This window comes from Corapipo altera, unplaced genomic scaffold (assembly GCF_003945725.1).
Source record: "Corapipo altera isolate COAL_440 unplaced genomic scaffold, ASM394572v1 1, whole genome shotgun sequence".
Lineage (NCBI taxonomy): Eukaryota > Metazoa > Chordata > Aves > Passeriformes > Pipridae > Corapipo > Corapipo altera.
Genome location: NW_020884873.1, coordinates 16,469,433 through 16,488,637, shown reverse-complemented (window position 1 = coordinate 16,488,637; position 19,205 = coordinate 16,469,433). Strand labels below are relative to the sequence as shown.

Sequence of the window (19,205 nt, the reverse complement as noted above, 5' to 3'; positions counted from 1 at the left end):
TCTCTTTCTTTTCTTTCTCTCTTTCTTTTCTTTCTCTCTTTTTCTCTCTTCCTCTCTCTCTCTTTCTTTTTCTCTCTCTTTCTATTCCTTTTCTTTCCTTTCTTCCTTCTTCTTTCACTCTCCCCCCTCTTTAATTCATCTCTTCTCTCTTCCTTTCCATCTTACCCTTTTATCCCAAACCCATTGCCGTGTGCTTATATAGTAGGTCAGGGGACTAACGTACTGATTTCCATTCCAAGTGTTTCATTTAATAATAAAACCTTCCGATTGCTTGCGGGCCCTCCGGCTCTTGTTCCGTTCCTTTCCGCCGCGAGCACTTATGAGCCTTGGGCATTCCCTTCCCCTGGAGGGGTGGGTCGTCACAGGCACCTCGCGGCCACGCACCTGCAGCGGATGCCCGGGCAGAGGAGCCACGCCGGGTTCCTGCCGCAGCGCTGCTCCCGCCCTCACACCGCCAGCCGCCGCTTCCCCAGCCGCCGCCGCCGCCACGCGACCGCCGGTGGCCGTGCTCCTGTGGAAAACGCCCGCAAATGGCACCGCTCCGCTGCGGCGGGCAGCGCTCCCCCACGGCGCAACCCCGGGCTGTAGGAGGACAGAGGCAGGGACGGCGTCCCAGGCACCTCCCGCCGCGGCCTCGCGCACCGCCTCCCTCCCTCCCTGCCCCCCGCTCCCGCCCCCTCGCGCGCGCGCCGGGGAAAACGTTGCGCAGGTTCTAAAGCGGCGGCGGGGGCGCGGCCGCGCGCGAGGGGGCGTGTGAGGGGGAGCGGCGGGGAACGGCCGCCGCCGCAGACACAGCCACAGGCACAGCCCGCCGCCGTCCCTCCCGCCGCATGGAGCTGTCGGCCATCGGGGAGCAGGTGTTCGCGGTGGAGAGCATCCGCAAGAAGCGCGTGCGGAAGGTGGGCAGCGGTGGGGCGGGGCGGGGGGAGCGCACCGGGACATCCCTCCCGCCGCGCACCGGGAGGGGGGCGTGGTGGGCGCGCGCGCGCGGCCGCCCGGTCCTCGTCCCTGTCCCCGTCGCGTCCCCCCACGCGCCGCGGGGGCACCGGCACCTGCCCGGGGCCGGCGAGCGGGGGACACGTGTGTTGGCTCGGGGGTCTCCGGGGCAGAGGGGGAGCTGTCGGTGCGGGGGGGGTTCAGCCTCTGCAGGATGAGCGCTGGTGACACCAGACGGAAGAGCCCGAACCGGAGAGCGTTTGGGAAGGCTCCCGTGACTCCGTTGCCCCGGCCCTGGAAGCCCTCCGGGCCCCGCAGGGTGTTGCAAGGATTAACCTGTAGGCATGCAGTGTGTAGAGATCCTCCGGTGGAAAGTTCCTTATAGGGCAGTGTTTTCCAGTCTTGGGAGGCTGATGAACGAACCCCCCCAATGAGGAAAACGAAACCGGTTCTTTGGCTCAAGTACCCGAGCGCTTTCCTTGCTGTGCTCTCCTGTAAAGGTGTCTGCGGCTGCAGCAGTGCCTCTTGGAGAGTGGTCGTCCTACACCACGAAGGCCTGTGCCATGCTTTGGAAAGTGCTTGACAAACCCCTCAGCGTAACATTAAACATTTTGATAGTTGTACACATTGCTCACCGAGCCCTTGAGCACGGTTTCCAATCACTGCAGGTTTTTTTTGCTTTTTGTTTTTAAATCTTGTACTTGGAGTGAGCAAGTAAAAGGATAACTGTGAACTTCAGCTGTGAGCTTGGGTCGAAAAGATGAGCGCCTGTGATAGATGGAGCAGGGTTTAAGTGGAGTGTGTAGCAAATGGAAAGGAACATGTCAGAGATGCTTCATAGGTTCTGAAGTACTGTGTTTCTTCTCTCTGCTTAAAAAAAAATATTCATCTGACACTTGCTTCTGGCATACATCTGCCTCTTGCATTTATGCGTGCTGACTTCTTGTAGGATTGTCTGTAAATGTGGGAAAGGTTCAGTATTACTGTCTGGTTGACTTTTAGTGTTCTGCCTGCAAGACTTCTGCAAAGCTGTGCTCCAAGCTGATGGGAGTGCAAGCATGCTTAAACACCACTGCATTCTAGGGAAAGAGGTATAGCAAGTGTAGTTGAATGAGGAAGTGTCTTTGTTTTGAAAATAAAGTGATGGGAAACGAGCTTTGAGTTTAGTCCCGCTGATTGGTTGCATTTCATACTGTAGCCCGTATTTTGTTGCAGAGTTCATCTGTTTTCTTCTTCCTTTTTCCACCCTCAGGGGAAAGTAGAATACCTGGTGAAGTGGAAAGGATGGCCCCCAAAGTAAGTTGTGTTTACTTGTCTTTTTTGACTTTAATATTCGGTAATAGCTTACACTGTGTCTCTGCAATTGAGCATCTCATTCATGATGGGTAATCGCTTGTGCCTCATTTCAACAACAATAAACAGAACCAAAGAGCCACAAACCAAACCCAAATCTGTTTGTGAATTGGCAGCTAAGGAATACAAACTGCCTGCCAGTCTATTCAGACTGGTTTTTGCCACCACTGAAATATTTCATTGAGATGCTTTCTAGATACAAATGTTTTTAAATTCATTATGAGTTCAACAAAGAACCCAGATTCTTCTGAACTTGGAATGACTCCTTCTTTTCTGAGTCAGCACCAAGAGGACCCTACTTTATTTTTAGAGCTGTCTGAAGCCTTTTAAAATAGAATACATGTTGATGGTCTTGTCTGGTTGTCCTACTGCTTTCCTTCTGCAGTTCACCAACAGAAAGGGGCAGTGTTTCAGATTTATTGATTGTAGCCAAGTGCAGGTGATCTTTGCCCCTTGAACATTACCACCATGCCTTCATTTCCTTGTCTGAAACCTTCTGGTTTCATGAGTGCCTTTTCTGCTTTTACTTTGGTTGCTACATTGCAAAAAGGGAAAAAAAAAAGAGGCATTTTTTTTTTTCAGCATTGCTGTGCACTGTTTACAGATACTTCTCTTATGCAAATGCAGCTGCCTCTGAAGAAGAGTGATTGGTCTGTGCTTAAACAGTCTGTAAAATGCTTTGAGATTAGAAAGATTAGGTAACTGGAGAATATTACTATGTCAGCTAGCAGTCTAGTAGAAAAGCCTCCTGGCCAACCCATATGGGGCCCTGTTTTTGCTTTTCTGTTTGTGATTGTGTGTGTACATACACAACGTGGGTGGGTACAACAGCGTTGCACATGCAGTTGCTCTGTGTGTTGCTAAGCAAAGGGGGCCGCTTGTTACGGGTTTGGCCTCGCAGCTGCAAAGCGGGGCCCACTGGGATGGTTCTGACAGATTGTACCTGGTGTCCAAGAAGCTGAAATGTGTTCCTACATGCCCAATCCTTGTGCCTGATCCTTATGCTTATAGGGCATATGTAAATACAAGCAACTTCCCCTATCTGGTGGTGGTGGGAGAGGGGACTTTATTCTTGACTGTAAGTCCTGCTGTTGAAGTAACCTTGTGCACTTGTTGAGCACCAGCTGCCATGTAGTGCGGGCCATTTCTTGGACTGCTTCAGCCTTAAGGAGCCAAGTCTTATTTAATCGGTGATAGAGGGTGGGACGTGGATTTGGAGCCTGTGAGGCCCCATCCGCTTCTGGCCAGAATACTGATGTTTATCCCACTCGCCTTTGAACAAACGCATTGAGGTCCTTCTCCCGTAAAGTCCCTTGTCCAGAAGGTGGGCTGAGGCATGGCATAATGTTTCCTTGGACAGAGCAGCCTTTATTCTTAACTGCTGCCTTTCCTTGTCCTGCACCTTGGAACTCTGGGGGAGACAGAAACTCTTCTGGGAATTTAAAGCACAGCTCCTCAGGGAGCAAGGTGATGTCAGGGTTCCCTACTTCTGATGCTGTGACATGTCCAAGCACCTTCGCTCTTCTCCCAAACTCCGAATGTGAAGAGCATTTTAACTATTTACTCAGTGGTTTGAGTTATTAAAACTAAGATTCTCAGAGCACTGAAGTCACTTTCATCCCACTTGCAGTCTCTGTTCCTTGTTTCTGAACTTACATATGCCCAGGACAGCATGCAGCACCACAGGCTGTTTGCATCTTTTTGTTTGTTTGCTCATCCCATGTCTTGTTTCTCTTCATTCCCTTCCCCAACCTCGTTGCATTGCTCTTTATAATCTCTGTACCTATTATCCCACTGGAAGCATCATAGAAGGAAATAAGGATAGGTCAGTAGTTTACTGCTTTCACATGTAATTCATATTTCACTTTTCCCCCCTCTTTTTAATAAAAAATTCTTGTTCATGCCCTGCACCTCAGATTTCTGGATTGCACTGCTGGAGTGAGGGAATGGAGGAGTGACAACCTGATTCTAGCTACAAGCTTGTTTACAACTTGTCTTGGAGTTAAGAGGGGAGGGGGAAGAGGAGGAGTAGAAGGAGGGGGAAGGAAGATCATATGATCTATGTTTTCCAGAGTGCCTGCTCTCTGCAGTTTGCTGCAGCCTGGGCTGTGTGTACCCATATATAAAGCTCTGTGTGCGCGCGCGCGTGGCAAATTCAACCATGTTTTTTTTAAATGCAGTGTTTTGCTACTGCAGCGAAGCCAGAATCTGAACTGCGGAGAAAACGGGAACACCCACCAGGGGTTTTTTATAAGCAAATCCCCTTTCTTCTCCTGCCCGTGAAAAGCAATCTGATGACTTTTTTCCCCTCTCGTGGTGTTATTTTTCTTAAATTTGTAGGATGAGTGCCAGAATCCCTGCAGCTGGGAGGAAACCTTCCTCTTTTCAAACATCATCTTGGCTTTGACAGCTCACAGTCAGGTTGCTGCAGGAGGCATGAGCAAAGGAGGGAGGGAGGGAGAGATCAGCTGGTTACGAAGACATGTCTGCTCTTAACTCTCTGATGTACAGTGCACCTTGGAATATCTGAATTTCATATTTTTGTTTCTCCCTTTTGTAAAAGAATTGTATTTTTATTTCTAGACGTGTTCTCCAGGAATGTTCCTGTTTTTCAGTACCTTTCTTCTAATAGAGAGATGAAAGGGAAAAGCATTCCTAAACCACCTCCCCCGTGTACATGTAGGCATGTATCGTGTGCTCTCATGTGCAGCCTGTGCTTCATCCAGAAATGTAAACATCCTGAAATGCTTTCTCGCTTTTAAAGGCACTGATACAAATGCACCTTTGCACACCTGGAAGTGACTCCTCTCTGGTCCTCCTTCCTGGGGTCTGGAAGGGGCTTTACCTCCAGGCCTGGACCTCACATTCCAGAAAAATTAGTGTTCTGAGGCATTTGGAGTTTCAGACTTGCTTTTTTGCCTTAGAGTTTGTACAGTAGAGACATGCCACCCATCTTTTCTGTGCAAGCCTGACCTCTTAGAAGCAAACATGCCACAGGGACCACCTTGTGATCCTTTCGGCCTCCACAGTGGGAATTTTTGGCTGCCTCTCCCTGGTGTTAAGTGCAAGTGTGCTCTTTGGCGACCAGTTTTGGAGTTGCCTGCTGGATGGGTCCAGTCCTTTCCTGAGATCTGGCTCTTGTCACAGCTGTCTGGCTATCAAGGACGGAGCTGGGGCAGTGAGTGATGCTGTTCACAGCTCCTGTCGGAGCATGAAGCCTGTTTGGAGCAGTGCTGGTGGCCCTGGCCGCAGTGCAGATGGTTCCTTCTGCGCCGGTACAAAGTACCGATGAGATCTGTTCTGTAGGAACAAACCACAGGGGGAGCCGAGCTGGAGGAGGAGGCCTTGGCAAGTGGCCATCAGCTTGCCCCAGGGCCCAGGTCTGAACATGTTTGGTTGAACGGCATCAGTGGAGAAAAATTAAACTCTTAAATGAATACTTTCGGCTTCAGTGATTAGAGGTAATTAATAATGCAGGTGAGAAAGCGTACTTACTCTTTGAGCACTCTAAATTAAGAGAGACCTATTTTTCAGAAAGCAGTATCAGATCACGTCTCATTGTTCCATGGGGTTTTTGGATTTGAGGGAATGCTGCAGATGAAACCTTCTTTAGGCATGGACTTAAAATCAGTTTGCGAGTGTCTGCACAGGCTTTGCGAACAGTGTAGAGGGGGCCCTGGGGAGGAAAGTCTTCCCTGTTTTCCTACAAAGAGCTGTTTGACGGTTGGCCCTGCCTGTTTTGGGAAGGGGAGGTGGTGTCTGTGGGAAGTTGGGGAGGGAATGGCTGAGATTCCTCAGAGCTCTCGCAATGTTGTGGCAGGCCCCACCGACCCTGGTGAAGACAGTATCCAGGGCTGCAGCACACTGGTAGCAGGCCTGCGGAGAGAATGTTTCATTTAAGTATTGTTTACTTTTTATTCCTTATGTTTTTCTTCAGATACAGCACATGGGAGCCAGAGGATCATATCTTGGACCCTCGCCTGGTAGTGGCTTATGAAGAAAAGTAAGGACACGTGTTCTTTCTTTCCCTGAACACAGGAAAAGAAATACTGTCTTTATTTCATTATATGCATAAAGTGCCCTGTTGTCCCTACGTAAGTCAGAGATGAGATGTATAGCAATGAATCCTGCTTGATTTCGGTACCCTGCTGTTGGTTGAAACAGACAAGACAAGGTTAAAGCAGCTTTGATTGGCACTGTTCAGGAAATGAGGCAAAGAACTGGCAGCATTGAGCCAAAGAACCATCAGTCTCAGGTTTTAATCAGGTTCAGAGCTGGACTGGAGCGATGTGAGGCAATACGTTTCTCTAACCCATCCCTCATCAGCTGTGTCAGAGAAATTCCCCTATTTCAAGGCTTTCACTCCTACAGGAAGAAATTCTGGGATGTTTTCCAAGCCCACCCTGGTCACCATGGGGTTTTAGTGAAGGAAATTGAGGAAGATGTGCTGCAAAAGGTTGAAGTCCCAACTAGGTTTTATACTGTGGTATTTAGTATTTAGTTTGATTTGTGTTCCTCTTTCACAGGGAGGAGAGAGACCGTGCATCAGGGTACAGGAAAAGAGGCCCCAAACCAAAGCGCCTCCTACTGCAGGTAGCCTCTTGCTCTTCTGTGTATTCCTAACTCTTAGCTGCTGTGCTGCTTCTCTGCTGTCAGGGATGTGGGAACTGTCTGTTTGCTGTTGCATGGACAGAATTGGAGGTAACAAGCAAACACACCACCATGAAATCAGTGGTTAGGGAGATAGTTTTAACCTGTTAGCTGAAGAGCTAGCTAATTTATCTTTAAAAAAGCAAAACAAAATAAAACAACAGCTCTTGCTCTCTGAACTGGAATTTTATAAAGTAAGGGCCCGAGTGGTTGCAGGTTACCTGGTTTGTATGTTCTTTTAATTTTATGCTGAGCTTGAACTTTCCATCAAGTCAAAGATAGCCACTGTTTGGAAGCAGAGTTTCAGCATGTTCCCAAGCAAAGCAGCCAATCCTAGAAAGGGCTTAGATGGCAGTTGAAGAGGTGAGAGAAATGGTGTTGTAGAGGCAGCATACCTTAGAAGCAGCACATCTAGATGTTCAGGGGCTGAACAAAGAATAGTTTCCTGGCTACCAGGGTGGAGCCCTGCCTGTATGATCAGATGTCCGCTCTGACCCTTTCTGTGTCGATGTCTTGGCAGAGGCTGTATGGCATGGACTTGAGGAGTGCCCATAAGGGAAAGGAGAAGCTCTGTTTCTCTCTTGCACGGAGATTTGGAGGAGGAGACAGTAACCTGCCAGGGGCCAAGACAGGGCAGGCAGAGTTCCCAGAGAAGACTGGGGGAGCAGTCCTGCCATTCTCTCTCCGGAAGCAACGCAAAAACCAGAAGTACCTGCGACTGTCCAGGAAGAAGTTCCCCCGCATGGCGAGCCTGGAGAACCGAAACTGCAGGCATGAGTTTTTCCTGAATGATGCAGTGGGCCTAGAGGCTAGGCAGGGCCCTGAGGACTGGGAAGCCATGCAGAACACCAGCAAAGAAGGTAAGGCCAGACACCCCTTGGCTGTGAAGTTCTGGGGCATGTGAAGGATAGTCTGTGTTCTTCCTCCTCGGTTACCTTCTCCTGGGATTGTGCTTTAGGTCAGGTTCTCAGAGCGGCTCTCACTGGTTCATATTATAGCCCTCTTGTTAGCAAGGTTTCTTTCTTGTTTGAAGAGCACAGATTAATCTGGTTTTTTGTGATGCTGTTGTCTCTCTGTAGTCCTACATCCATGATGTCCCTCCCAGTGTTAGAAAACATGCAGAAGATACTGCAAATTTTTCCCCTCTTACAGTTTCCTCCCAGCAGAGGTGACACACAGGTGTGATAGTGATGAACTCTGCCTCTGTCCACATATCCACACGTGCTCAACCTGCTGCTTGGCTCGAAGGAGCTTGGCTGGCAGTGGACAAGCTGGGACATCAGAACTCCTCTCATAGTGGTGGTCTGAGAAGCATACAAAAATGCCACTAGGAACCCATAGTGCACTCCCCTGCTCCCTCCTTCCCTTTCCTCTCCACACCCCTCTATAGTCTCTTGCTGTAGGGCTATGTGAGGGGGGGATGAGAGAGATGAAGTGAGGATGGTAACTCCTGCCTGATCTCACTGAGTAGGCAGCATGAGTGTGGGCACAGGAGATGTCCAAGCGCATTTGGCATTTTGGGGAGGGATACCAGCATCTTGTGCAGGAGGGCTGTGGGATGTGTGTGTTGCTCTCAGTTACCAGGGAAACTCTATCCTTGCATTATTAGAGCTTCTGAAGGCGTAGCTTTCCTGAGGAGTGGAAAAACGGGGCTTATGCTGCTTGTAGTAGCTGAGGGAATCCTGTTACTCCTTGCTAGGAGTAGCTGTTAGCCAGGCTGGATTAGGCAAGATTTTAGGGAGAGGGCTGTGTTCTGGGAATCAAAGCTATTCCTTCCTTTCTGAGAGGGACTGGAACAGTGCCCAGAATCCAGGGAGGCAGCAATGGGAGTAGCACAGAGGAGCCCAGTGTTACATCCTGGCAGTGGACAAGTGTGTGGGGCTGTTCTCCCCTAGAAGCGTGGGGCTCTAAAGCACTTTGGGATCATAAGAGTGAGTGGCACTACAGAACTGTAAAACTGTTTTTGTTCTCCCCTTGACATATGGTCTGCACTTATTGTTAGGGGGGATTATTGTTATTGTTCTGAGGTGAAAGTAGGCACCCCAGGTGCTTGAGACAGAAGCCAGGAAATATACCCTTAAGGGAACTTGTTCTTTACCCAGGTTGGGATCACAAGGGATATAGTACAGGTAGAATGACAGGGAGAGGATGTGTTTTCCTTCCCCTTTCTCTGTTCATATGGCAGTCTCTGGGAGCTGGGGGGAAGTGGGGCTTTAGGTGGCAGAGGACTGATAATTATTCATACAGTGAGAAAGTGCAAGAGTGCTTTAGTTTCATGTATGGAGCTGTCTGGAAGCAAAGGAAGGCTATGAGAAAGGGAGATCAGCCTTTCCACAGAGCACTACTGGCAGATTTTTGAGAGAATCACACCCAGGCTGCGTTGCAGGTGCACTATGAAGGCAGACCCTCCATTTTGGATCCCTTTGACTCCTATACGAGTATCTGAAGAGCGTGTGTTAGAGTGTTTGATTTTTGACTTTTCAGCAGGGTAGGGCATTTAGAAGCAGGTGAGCTCACAGCAGGATGAGTGTGCTTTGGTGACACAAAACCAGTTAGGGGTTGAAGTGGGGTGAGAGGTATCAGGGAATTGTGGATGGTTAGATGAGCTGAGTGGGTTTGCAGGTCTTTTGACCTCTCTGTGGCTGCTGTGATGCCGCTGTGTGTCTGGACACATTTGCTACTCTTTCCTTTTCCCATTATGTCCTGCTGTGATCCTCCCATTTTCCCTTTGCCTCTGAGGGGAGAGCTTGCATGTGCTCTTTCTTGCTTTGTACGTGCAGACTCAGGCTGATTTCACCTACTGTTTGTCAGAAAGGAGACCGTTTTTCCATCCTTCCTTTCCCTCTCTGCTTCCTCTCTCTTTCTCCCTCACCTTCCTCTCACTAACATGCTCTTATCTGCCTTTCCTTCTGCAGCAGATGTGGATGCCAGTCTCCCTTGGATCCCCACTGTGCCCCCCAGTGAAGTGACAGTGACAGACATCACGGCAAACTCCATTACCGTCACTTTCAGAGAAGCACAAGTGGCTGAGGGCTTCTTTCGAGACCGGAGTGCACAGTTCTGAATCTCTGTTTGCAGTGCTCCCCAAAAACAGTGCTTTTAGGGTGGGGCTAGGGAAGGGTTATGTTATCCCTTAAGAGAAAAAAAATATCCAAAATGTCTCCTCTTAAAATGTTTACAGAGACTTTTTTTTTTTCTCCTTTTCCCCCTTTCAGATACGCAAAAAAGGGCAGTGTAGGGGGTGTTGTTTGTCATTGCTTTGTCCAGCTGAAAAACTGACAGCCCTTTCCCTGGCAAAGACTCCCCTCCTTGATGTGAAAGCAGCAAGCCGAACAATTCGCCTTTTATCCTGTCAAGTGGCGGCAGCTGCATTTGTGGGGAGAGGGCATGTGGAGGTGGAAAGAGAGCTGGATCTCTAGCCTGCTGCCTTGTTCTGCAATTGATATCCCTTGGATAAAGATACATCTCTGTGCGTTGCTCTTCCCACCTTCCTCCTCCCTCTCTTCCTGCAGCAGTGAGACGCAATGGATCCTACCTGTGTAGATAACTCCAGCCTGTTAAGACTTTCTCTCCAGTGCTGTTTTCCCTGTGGCCTGCTGTCAGGACTTCAGAATCCTATTTGCCTGTCTGTGGTAAGTCAGTCTTTGCAGCACGGGTCCGTATAGACAGCAGAGGTTTCTCCCTTTGATTGTTGATCATGCGGAAAGACTGAAATGCATCTCTGAAATCTAAATTGGCAACGCAAATTCAATTTGCCCTCATTAAAAGCTCAGAAACCCAGCACAGTCAAGACATACCATTCTGTATATGCTAAACAGGATTTCCAGGCTCGCCTCTGCTCTGTGAGGAATGCGTTATGGAAAGTGGGGTCTTCTTACCCTTTGCCAAATTCAGTATTAATAACAAATGCTACCCTGAATCTGTGGTAATAAGTTGGTTGAAAACTGACTCCTCTCCCCTGGGAGGAGGGGCTAATAGGACAACTGAAGCATTGCCTGGCACTGCAAAGATATTCAAGAAACTGGCACAGGCCCAGGACACAGGAATTGGGCAGAACTGAGCTAGAAATGGACCTTGTTTAGCAGCAAATTCTGGTTTTGGATCCCTTAGAGAGATCCAAGGTAAACAACATGTGAGGAGGGCATGTATTAGATTTGAAGAGGGGAAAAAAATTCTTGATTCTTAGCAATGAGAATTTTTGGCTTGTACTGCCTGAGTGATATTCTTCCATGACTCCAGTCTCCTCACAGTATCTGTGATCCTATTTTGCTGATAGGAACTTCCCCTTGGAAGGCTTAAAAATCTTTGCCAAGGAAAGTGGTCTGCATTTCAATAGACCCTGCCTAATCTTGCACTTAAAAATGCCTTGTGCTGGACTGCCTGTGACACTTTGAGGTTTTTGAAGAATTGCTGTATTTTGAGTTGGTAGTTTAGCATAGCATCTGTTCTTGCACATGCATGTTCTCTTCCATTTTTAAAAGCAAAATTTATTTAAATAACTTAATTTTTTAAATATAGACCTTTTCCTATGGAAAGCAAGAAAAGTAAGCTAGTCTGAAGTGGGAACTGCAGAACAGAGTCTGCAGGGTAACATTGGCTACTGTCGTGATTTCTGTACTCAAATCCTTTGTTTCCTCACCCCACTCCACCTGAAGCATCTCTTATATGCTGTATTTATTCTAAATGAAGCTATGAGCCTTCTGAGCTGTGAGACCACCTGTGGAAATCCTCAGTGTGTTCCTATGAGGGGCTTGGCTGATGGCCTGCAGAATTTTGGAGCTCTGAGGCTTCTGGTCCTCCAAACATCTACTTTTTGCAAAGTTCCTGGACTGCCCCTGTGGTTTTTACTAAAAGCAGGTTTTACCTCAGATGGGACATGGCAGCTCAGTGTAGATTTAGTATTTGCCCTTCCATCTCAGAGCTGTTTGAGCAAGCCTGTCTTCCACTGCATCACAGCAGTTTCAGGACCTCTGGGAAGGTCTTGAATTCTTGGGCTGACCTTTTTGTCTCAAAAGAAATAAGATGGGAGTTTTATTATGGAGAAATTTGAGAGGGTGAGAAGTGGAAGCTGGGGGGGGGAATTACGAGGTGGGAGGAAGAGTGAGTAGGAAAGAAGCTTGCAGTAGCTAGCAAGGGCAAACTGATGAGGTAAGCATGCAGGCGCAGGATGTTTGTTGAACGTGGGTGTCCAGAGCGAGGCTTCTGTGTCTGGAGTTGCAACCTCTTTTGCAGGATGTGGGGTCAGACAGTGTTGTTATTGTCACCCCCCCACACCCACCCTCTTCCCGACAACTGCCAAATGTGCTGAATACCTGCATCTCTCTTCTGTTGTGGCCAGTGGACACAGCACATGGCTGAGTCCACTCCTGTGGGTTGTAGCGGGTCCGGTAGTGATGGTTGCAGAAGCGTAACATTTTAGCTTTCTTTAAAAAATGTTTTGAACTGCAGCTCACCCTGCTCGATCTTTGTGGCATTTATAGGATCTGGTTTCTCTATTCTAATTCAGCAACTGATGCCTTTGTCATGTCTTCATCTCAGAGTACAAATACACCAAAAAAAGCTTCCTATTTACTAAGTTCCTGGCTTCAGCTGACATCGGAAGCAATTCCAATCCTGCGGCAGGAAAGAGCTTGTCCTAATAAACTAGATTTCCATCTTCTGCTTTTCTTTCCACTCACCAGCTGACACTTCTCAACGCTTTGTTTTGGCATTTTTCTTTAAACATATTTTCTTCCTCTTGCGGTGGAGTTTTCAAAGACCTGTGGTGGTCTTTCAAAGAGGATCCACCCACATCTTCATATCTTAATCATTTTTTGGATCAGGCTAGCTTGTGTTCTGCTGGTGACTAATCATCTCTCTGCACAAAGTGTGGAACAAAGTACCTGGCTGCAATGCTGCTTTGTGTCAATGAGGAGTTAACTATAATCGAGTTAAGACGCAACAAGCTGCATGTGCGTGGGTTTGGGGGAGGGGGGTGTGAAGAGGAGTTTGTGGTAGGAAACTAAGCAGTTACTTCGTTGGCGTGGACTTTTTTTTTGACATTCATGAATTCTTGTTTATCTTAAAGATCTTTTTGAGAAGATTTTTCTCCTGATCTTTTTAAAAAAACATGGCTCTGTTCCACGTTGTCTGGTGACATATTGTTGTAAATTTCCTTGGTAGAGCTGGTCTTCAGGGAGTTTAAAATTAGCTTTATTCCATCTCTGCAGGTGTGGAGATGTCTGGGGGTTTTAGTAGTGATGGCAAGAGAGTTTGTCTGGGTTTGTCTCTTCTCCCCAATACTGTCCATCTACCAGTTCAACCCAAAACATGAAAATTGAATTGGGACCTCTTGTACAAACATATTGTGAAAACCAGATACTGTGCTCGAAGCTTTGTTAAGCATTCCGTTTGATTAGAAGAGCCAGAATAGCATCCAGCTGAAGCTGAGTTTAATAATTCTATTTGAAGCACAAGCTGAGAATAGAAATGGGCTAACTCTCCCATACCTCGTTTGGCTCCATGGCTGTAAACAAGAAAAACAAACTTCAGCCAGTGGAAATTACTGAACTGTACACAAGAAGCAACCTTCTCAGAGAAGAACAGTTCTAATAGTCATTCTTAGAACTGTTTCCATGTGAGAATTTACCAGCAGCGTTTGGGAAACAGAGGTTTTTATTTCATAGATCTCAAAGTGAAGTCACTGTATATATGACAGAACTGAGGGGCTTCATGAAACTGGAAAGCCTTTATTATTAACACTGTGTTTAAAAAAAATACATGGAAAGTGAGGTATATATTCCTCTGTCCTGAATGGTTATAAACTAGATGTTATTGCTCTGATATATAAGTGATGCCTTGGAACAGCAAGTTTTAATGCGTAAATAGTGGCATTAAGTAGCCTCGTAGCTCCTGCATGCTCCATATTGTCTTGCATTTGCTTGGGGGCCCTTCTGCTTGTGAAGTTAGACCAAGGTGATTTTTTTTCTTTCTTTTTTTTTTTTTTTTCCAAGCAAGACCAGGATATTTTTGTGAGAACACCCAAAAGCAGTTCCACTTGCCAAAATAAGCCCAAATTTGTTAGTGAATTGACTCTTGTCTATGTCAGAGCCTCAGACATAGAGAAGCTTATTGAGAAATGAATGGCTTTTTTTTGTTATTAGTGTTGTGAAACTGTCCGGAATTGTTCCTCTGGTGTTTTGTGACTGAATGTATAAAATTGTTTGTTCACCTCACAGGAGGCCCTTGGCCCCAGTATTGTTTCCTGCTGTACGCCAGCTAGTGCTGCTTGATGGTTTCACTGGAATAGAGAAAGGAGGCCTCACACAGGTCAAAAAATAGGCAGGGTAGCTCATGCAGGACCCTCTGTGGTAGCCGCAACAGAGGCCAGGGTGCGGAAGACAGTGGGGGCTGCCAGCCACATCTGTGTTTTAAGCAAAGCAAAGTCTACCATCACCTCTCCACCCCTTCCTCTCCTCTCAAGCTTTAAGCTTTTTGTCTTCTGAAGTAGGGAAAGTGCAAAAACCTCCTTTTGTAAAGCTAGTTGGTATCTACCCATCTTCTCTTCCTTCCTGGCTTACCTGCAGCCTAGGAAGAAGAGGGCAATGGGCCTTTCTGGGAAGATAGTAGGGGCAGCTTCCAGTCAGGGAAGATAGGAATAGAGTTGCTTTGGAGTTGCTCTCACTAGGTGATTGAGGACAGGCCTTTGGGTAAGCTGGTAGTTGAGAGAGAAGGTGTGTTAGAAACAAAGAACTTGTCGTGAAACTGATCCCTTGCATCTGCTGTTGGAGTTTTGCAAGGGCCTTGTGGAGAGGAGGTGGTGGTTGCTATGTTTATGTATCTGTCTTCTACCATTTGGGAACACAAGGGAGATGTGTACATTAACAGCTTGCGTAGGGTAACTTCTACATGGGAATGCATAGCATTGGCACATACAGGTAAAAGGAGCGCGTTGCTTTTGCCATGCCTGTCATAAAGGTTTTCCTGAAGGGTATGATAAACTTGTTTTGAGACAATAGCTTATGATCAAGAGGCTATGTTGTTCTCTGTCTGCTGAACTTACTACCCTTGCAGAGGAAGTGTGAACCTTCTGGATGTTGAACCACCTGGATTCCACCCAAGCAGGTGGTCATGATGGGAAGACCTAAAAACAGTGCCAGGACAATTAGAAGGAGGGAAGCAATCACTTAAAATGGAGTTCAGACCCTTCAAATCCTTTTCATGTAACGAGCACTTGCTGTAGTGATGATCCCTTTTTCTCTTCCACCTCTTTCACTCTTAATTGCTTAAAGTACACTGGCTGAACAGGGAGCAGGTAGGAGGTGATCCCTAGTTAACTGGGAGTTGTGGAGAGGTGCAGAGCTCAGTTGGAGCACATGAGGACTGACAGGAAGGGGATGGATTGCTACAAAGTCGGGTTGGGGTAGAAGCTTTGCTGCCGAGGTTGCCTCTGTCTGCTGTGGGCTGCCCTGCAAAGATGGTAGGGGTTCTTCTCTGAGAGTGCCAGTCAGATGTTGAAAGGGAGAGCTGCTAAGACTGCTCGGAACCTCTGTCACAGCTTATCTCTTTACTGGGGTAGTAGAGTTTTGGCTGGGAGGGGGATTTTGAAGAAGGAGGTGGAAAAACCTTTTTTTATTATTATTGGTTTTTTAACCAGAAAATGTAGTGTCAGCACAAAGCAGCTTTTTGCAAATCTGTCAAAATGTTAAGTAGCTTTTTTTTGCTTTTAAATCTGAAGTATGTTTTGAAGCACTTTGGAAATGCAAAGCACTAGGAGTGCTAAGTACTCCTTATCGTCTGTCTAAAAGTGGCATTTGAAAAGCAAAAGATGTATCTGTTTCAGGCTGCGGGCTGCTCCTTATCATTTTTCCAGAGCTGCCACTCAGCCCTTTGCCTCCCTACCATGGCTGGAGGGGAGCATGCTCTGCCATGCCAAGGAAAGGAGGGCGCCTTGAGGGAGTGGGGGAGACCTGCTAAGTCCCTCACTCACCTTTGGCTTGCAGGTTGGCTTCCTCCCTCCCTACCTCCTTTGACTGAGGAAAGGGAAAAATGAAGTTGAGTTTCAGTTGGTGTGGTCCTGGTCTGGAACTATGACCAAATCTCGCAGCTCCAGAGACATCTTCATAGAGTTTCCTGTCTGAAAAATTGCACCTTATTAGCTTAATTGAGGAACGGGGAGATGTCTGTCCTTTTGCAGGGAGTGGGGAGAGGAAGGGAGGGTGAACCAGGAGCTGTATTCAGTAGCTGCTGGATTTTTCCAGAGGCCATTTCCTCACCTCATCTCCAACAGAATGGCAACAAAAGAAATAAAATAATTTAGATGAAGCTTTTGTTCTGTGTATCTCAAGAACCTTTTGAGCAGGCTGAGGGGAGTCTCCTTACCTCTACAGCATGGGGGGACGACACCCTAGTTCTCTCACTGAGTTTTCAGCACCGACCTTTTCCTTCAGTGTATGCACATCATTCAGACTCTTTAGCACACTGATTTGGTGTGCTCCCTTTCTGTTGGGGGGGGGAGATGGGGGATGACAGGGTCAGTTAGAGGGGAGGGTCCCCGATATTTTTCTTCCTGTCTCTTCAGTTGTTGCTGTTGTTCCGTCAGCACGCTAGAGTATTGGAGTCTTTGCACACAGAAAGCTTCCTTTTTGCACAGAATGAGCTTCTAGCTTTTGTACAGACTAATTGAATGTATTTGGGGAGGGGGGGAAATAGGGAGTAAACCAATTCCAAACAAACCAATCAGAGTATAATGCCTTTTCTGAGCAAGTATGTGCTGTAAAAGGAGATTGTAATAGCAAAGGGAGGGCAAGCTCAAGTATAATTTGACACAAAGTGTGGTTTTATTTTTGTACTGATATGGATAAGAGACTGTACAGCATCTATTTATTTAGATGATTTATGTGGTAAATGTTGCAAACAAAATTATTAAAATATTAAATATGAGAACTGACATTTACCTCTTGGTCTGTTTGTGTGGTCATTTACCTCTCCTTGCTTTAATTCTACAGCTGAATTATTTTCCACCAGTCACTTCTATTGGTATAAACGTGCAGTGCAGCTGGAAAAAGAATGGAAAATGTGCGTGCATGCGTGAGAAAGATCAGTAAAAAAGGATCGATGAAGAATGGAGCCTGCAAAAGGCTGTTTCTGACATTACTCATTGCTTTGATTGGAGGAGGTCAGGTTTTTATTAATTTTTAACCCACTGGGTATGTTAGAGCTGTACAGAGGTGACCTGGGACGGTTGGTCTTTTGATGGATTATAATTTGAAGAGGAGAATGCCAGTGTCAGGGTGACTGCTGCTCTGGGTTTAGGGAGTTCTCAACATCCTTGCACAAGGCTGTGGTGCCAGGACAGCTCTGCCAGCACCAGGAGAGTGCTGATGTGCCCCGTATCGTGTCTCTTACGGGAATGGAGAAAGTCTGAGGCAAGGCCTGGGCTGCCAGGCACGCTCCACACTGGTTGCCGTCAGGGAAGCAGCTCTCCTCTATGCCAAAGCCTCTAGTGGGTTGTCTTGCAGGGCTTCCAGGGACCTCTTCAGGAGCACAGCTGCTCCTGGGCAGAGTTTGACCCCTGGTTCATCCCAGGTAATGCAGGGCTTAGCCAAGGAGCCCGTGTACTGGAACTGCTGATACTCCTTGGAGAGAATCCCAAATGTCAGTTAGTCCACTTCAGTGTCTGACTTGCTCCCTGGAGGCATGTCCCTCTCCATCCTCTGTGGAGGGGCAGGATAAGCTGTTTATGGAGGTACCTCAGGAAGCAAATGGGGCTGCCGAGATGCCTTTAATAGGCATAAGGTGGGGGTGAGCCCTGCACCTGAGCACAGCTGTGATGTCAATCACAAAAACATGCAGAGCAAAAGCAGAGGGGGATGGGGTGCATTTCCTGAGTTGGTCATGGCTCAAGGCAGTGTGATTAGGTCTTGCCCATGTTACCAAAGCACAGTCAGCATGCTTGCCTCGAGCCAGGGCGGCTGGAGCTGAGTGATGGCATTGGAGCAGGACTCCAGCCAGCCACTTACTCTCTGGCAGCAGCAGCAGCGAGCGAGTCAGGTAAAGTTGGAAGAAACTGCAGTGCAGAGTTACGGGAAAGCCTACTCTGGAGGTTGTGCCTTCCTACCCCTGCCAATGCTGCAGAAGGTGGCTGGCAGTAGAAACTCACAACAGCTTGTCCTTTTGCATGCATGTCTTGGTTGGATTAAAGGTTAATCTGAGCAGAACTTCTAATTTTTAATAATCTGTTGCTATGCCACCCCTCCGATCCGTGCAGTGCAGCTGGCTTACCTTGCACTGCTCTCCCCTTTGGATGCCCCAGAACAAGGCCACTCAGCAAGAGGGGAACCACATGGTTTGGGCAGCTCGGTGTTCTCTGAGAAGCACAGGGTGAAATGCAGTGCGTGTGACCCCTGCAATGGCACCTCCTGTCCATTCAGTGCCACACATCTTCCCTGTTCTTGGTCCTTCTCTTTCCAGCGTTTTACTCACCAAACCACTGTTTTTGAATCAAGAATGCAATAAACCTGGGGGACTTGTGTAATGCAAGCAGCAGCCTGGGCAGCTGGGCCTACTTTGGGCCCAGGGATATCATAGCACCCCAGCGGTGTAGGCCCAGCACAAACCCCATTGGCCTTCTCCTCTCTCTGCTACATCAAAAAGTTACTGGGCTGGAGGGATGGTTGTTCTGACCACTTCTTGGGCCATGCTGAGCCACCTGCACCTGGTGTGTGGGGAGGTACGTGGTCAGCTCCGAGGGATCTGCCTTTGCTTGCGTGTATTCCAGAGTTGCAGCAGTGAAATCTCAGCCCATTTTGACCTGGATGACCACAGGGTTGCTGAGTGCGCGCAGCTGTGTCCACTCCTGGGGTAGGTGAGGGAGTGACCGTTTCCATGCCAAAATCTGCTGCTCCTGACAGTGACCTCCCTGGAGCAAACAGCAGTGGAGTCAGTCGATCGACCCTTGGAGCTGTTCTCATGGAGGTAAGTGCTGCTGTTCCTGACGGGTCCATAGGAAATGAGCCTGGAGGCAGCTACTGGCTTTGAGCGGGTGAGTTTCCCATTATCAAGTGCCATTTAAAAGATACATAAAAACATTCTTGCACCTGCTGCTCTCTTCGTATGCCTGTATACCGCTGGGCAGTGATTCTGGTAAGAAAGGTGGTGTTGCTTCCCCAAAGCTTATTGCTTCCCAGTGCTAGCAAGAAGTGCTACAGTGTATCCTACGGCACCAGAGTCTTGCAGACAGCGAGGTGCCAGGAAAATGTTTTATTCTGTAGTGTCTGTAGTGAACA

The 19,205-nt window shown here is 47.7% G+C and overlaps 1 protein-coding gene across 3 annotated transcripts; it reads left to right on the top strand.

The window, feature by feature from the left end:
• The first annotated feature begins 712 nt into the window (after positions 1–712).
• CBX7 (chromobox 7) lies at positions 713–16,877 on the top strand. 3 transcript variants are annotated; one of them, XM_027656204.1, is made up of 6 exons: positions 713–899; positions 2,189–2,232; positions 6,227–6,292; positions 6,816–6,882; positions 7,460–7,799; positions 9,855–16,873. In XM_027656204.1, exons 1-6 carry the CDS (start codon positions 831–833, stop codon positions 10,001–10,003), a joined length of 735 nt encoding a protein of 244 aa, XP_027512005.1. In that variant the 5' UTR covers positions 713–830; the 3' UTR covers positions 10,004–16,873. The 3 variants fall into 3 exon arrangements, with proteins under 3 accessions (XP_027512005.1, XP_027511995.1, XP_027511988.1); XM_027656194.1 differs by lacking the exon at positions 713–899 and adding an exon at positions 1,095–1,285 and having other exon boundaries at positions 9,858–16,873; XM_027656187.1 differs by lacking the exon at positions 713–899 and adding an exon at positions 1,097–1,285 and having other exon boundaries at positions 9,855–16,877.
• Positions 16,878–19,205: the final 2,328 nt, after the last annotated feature.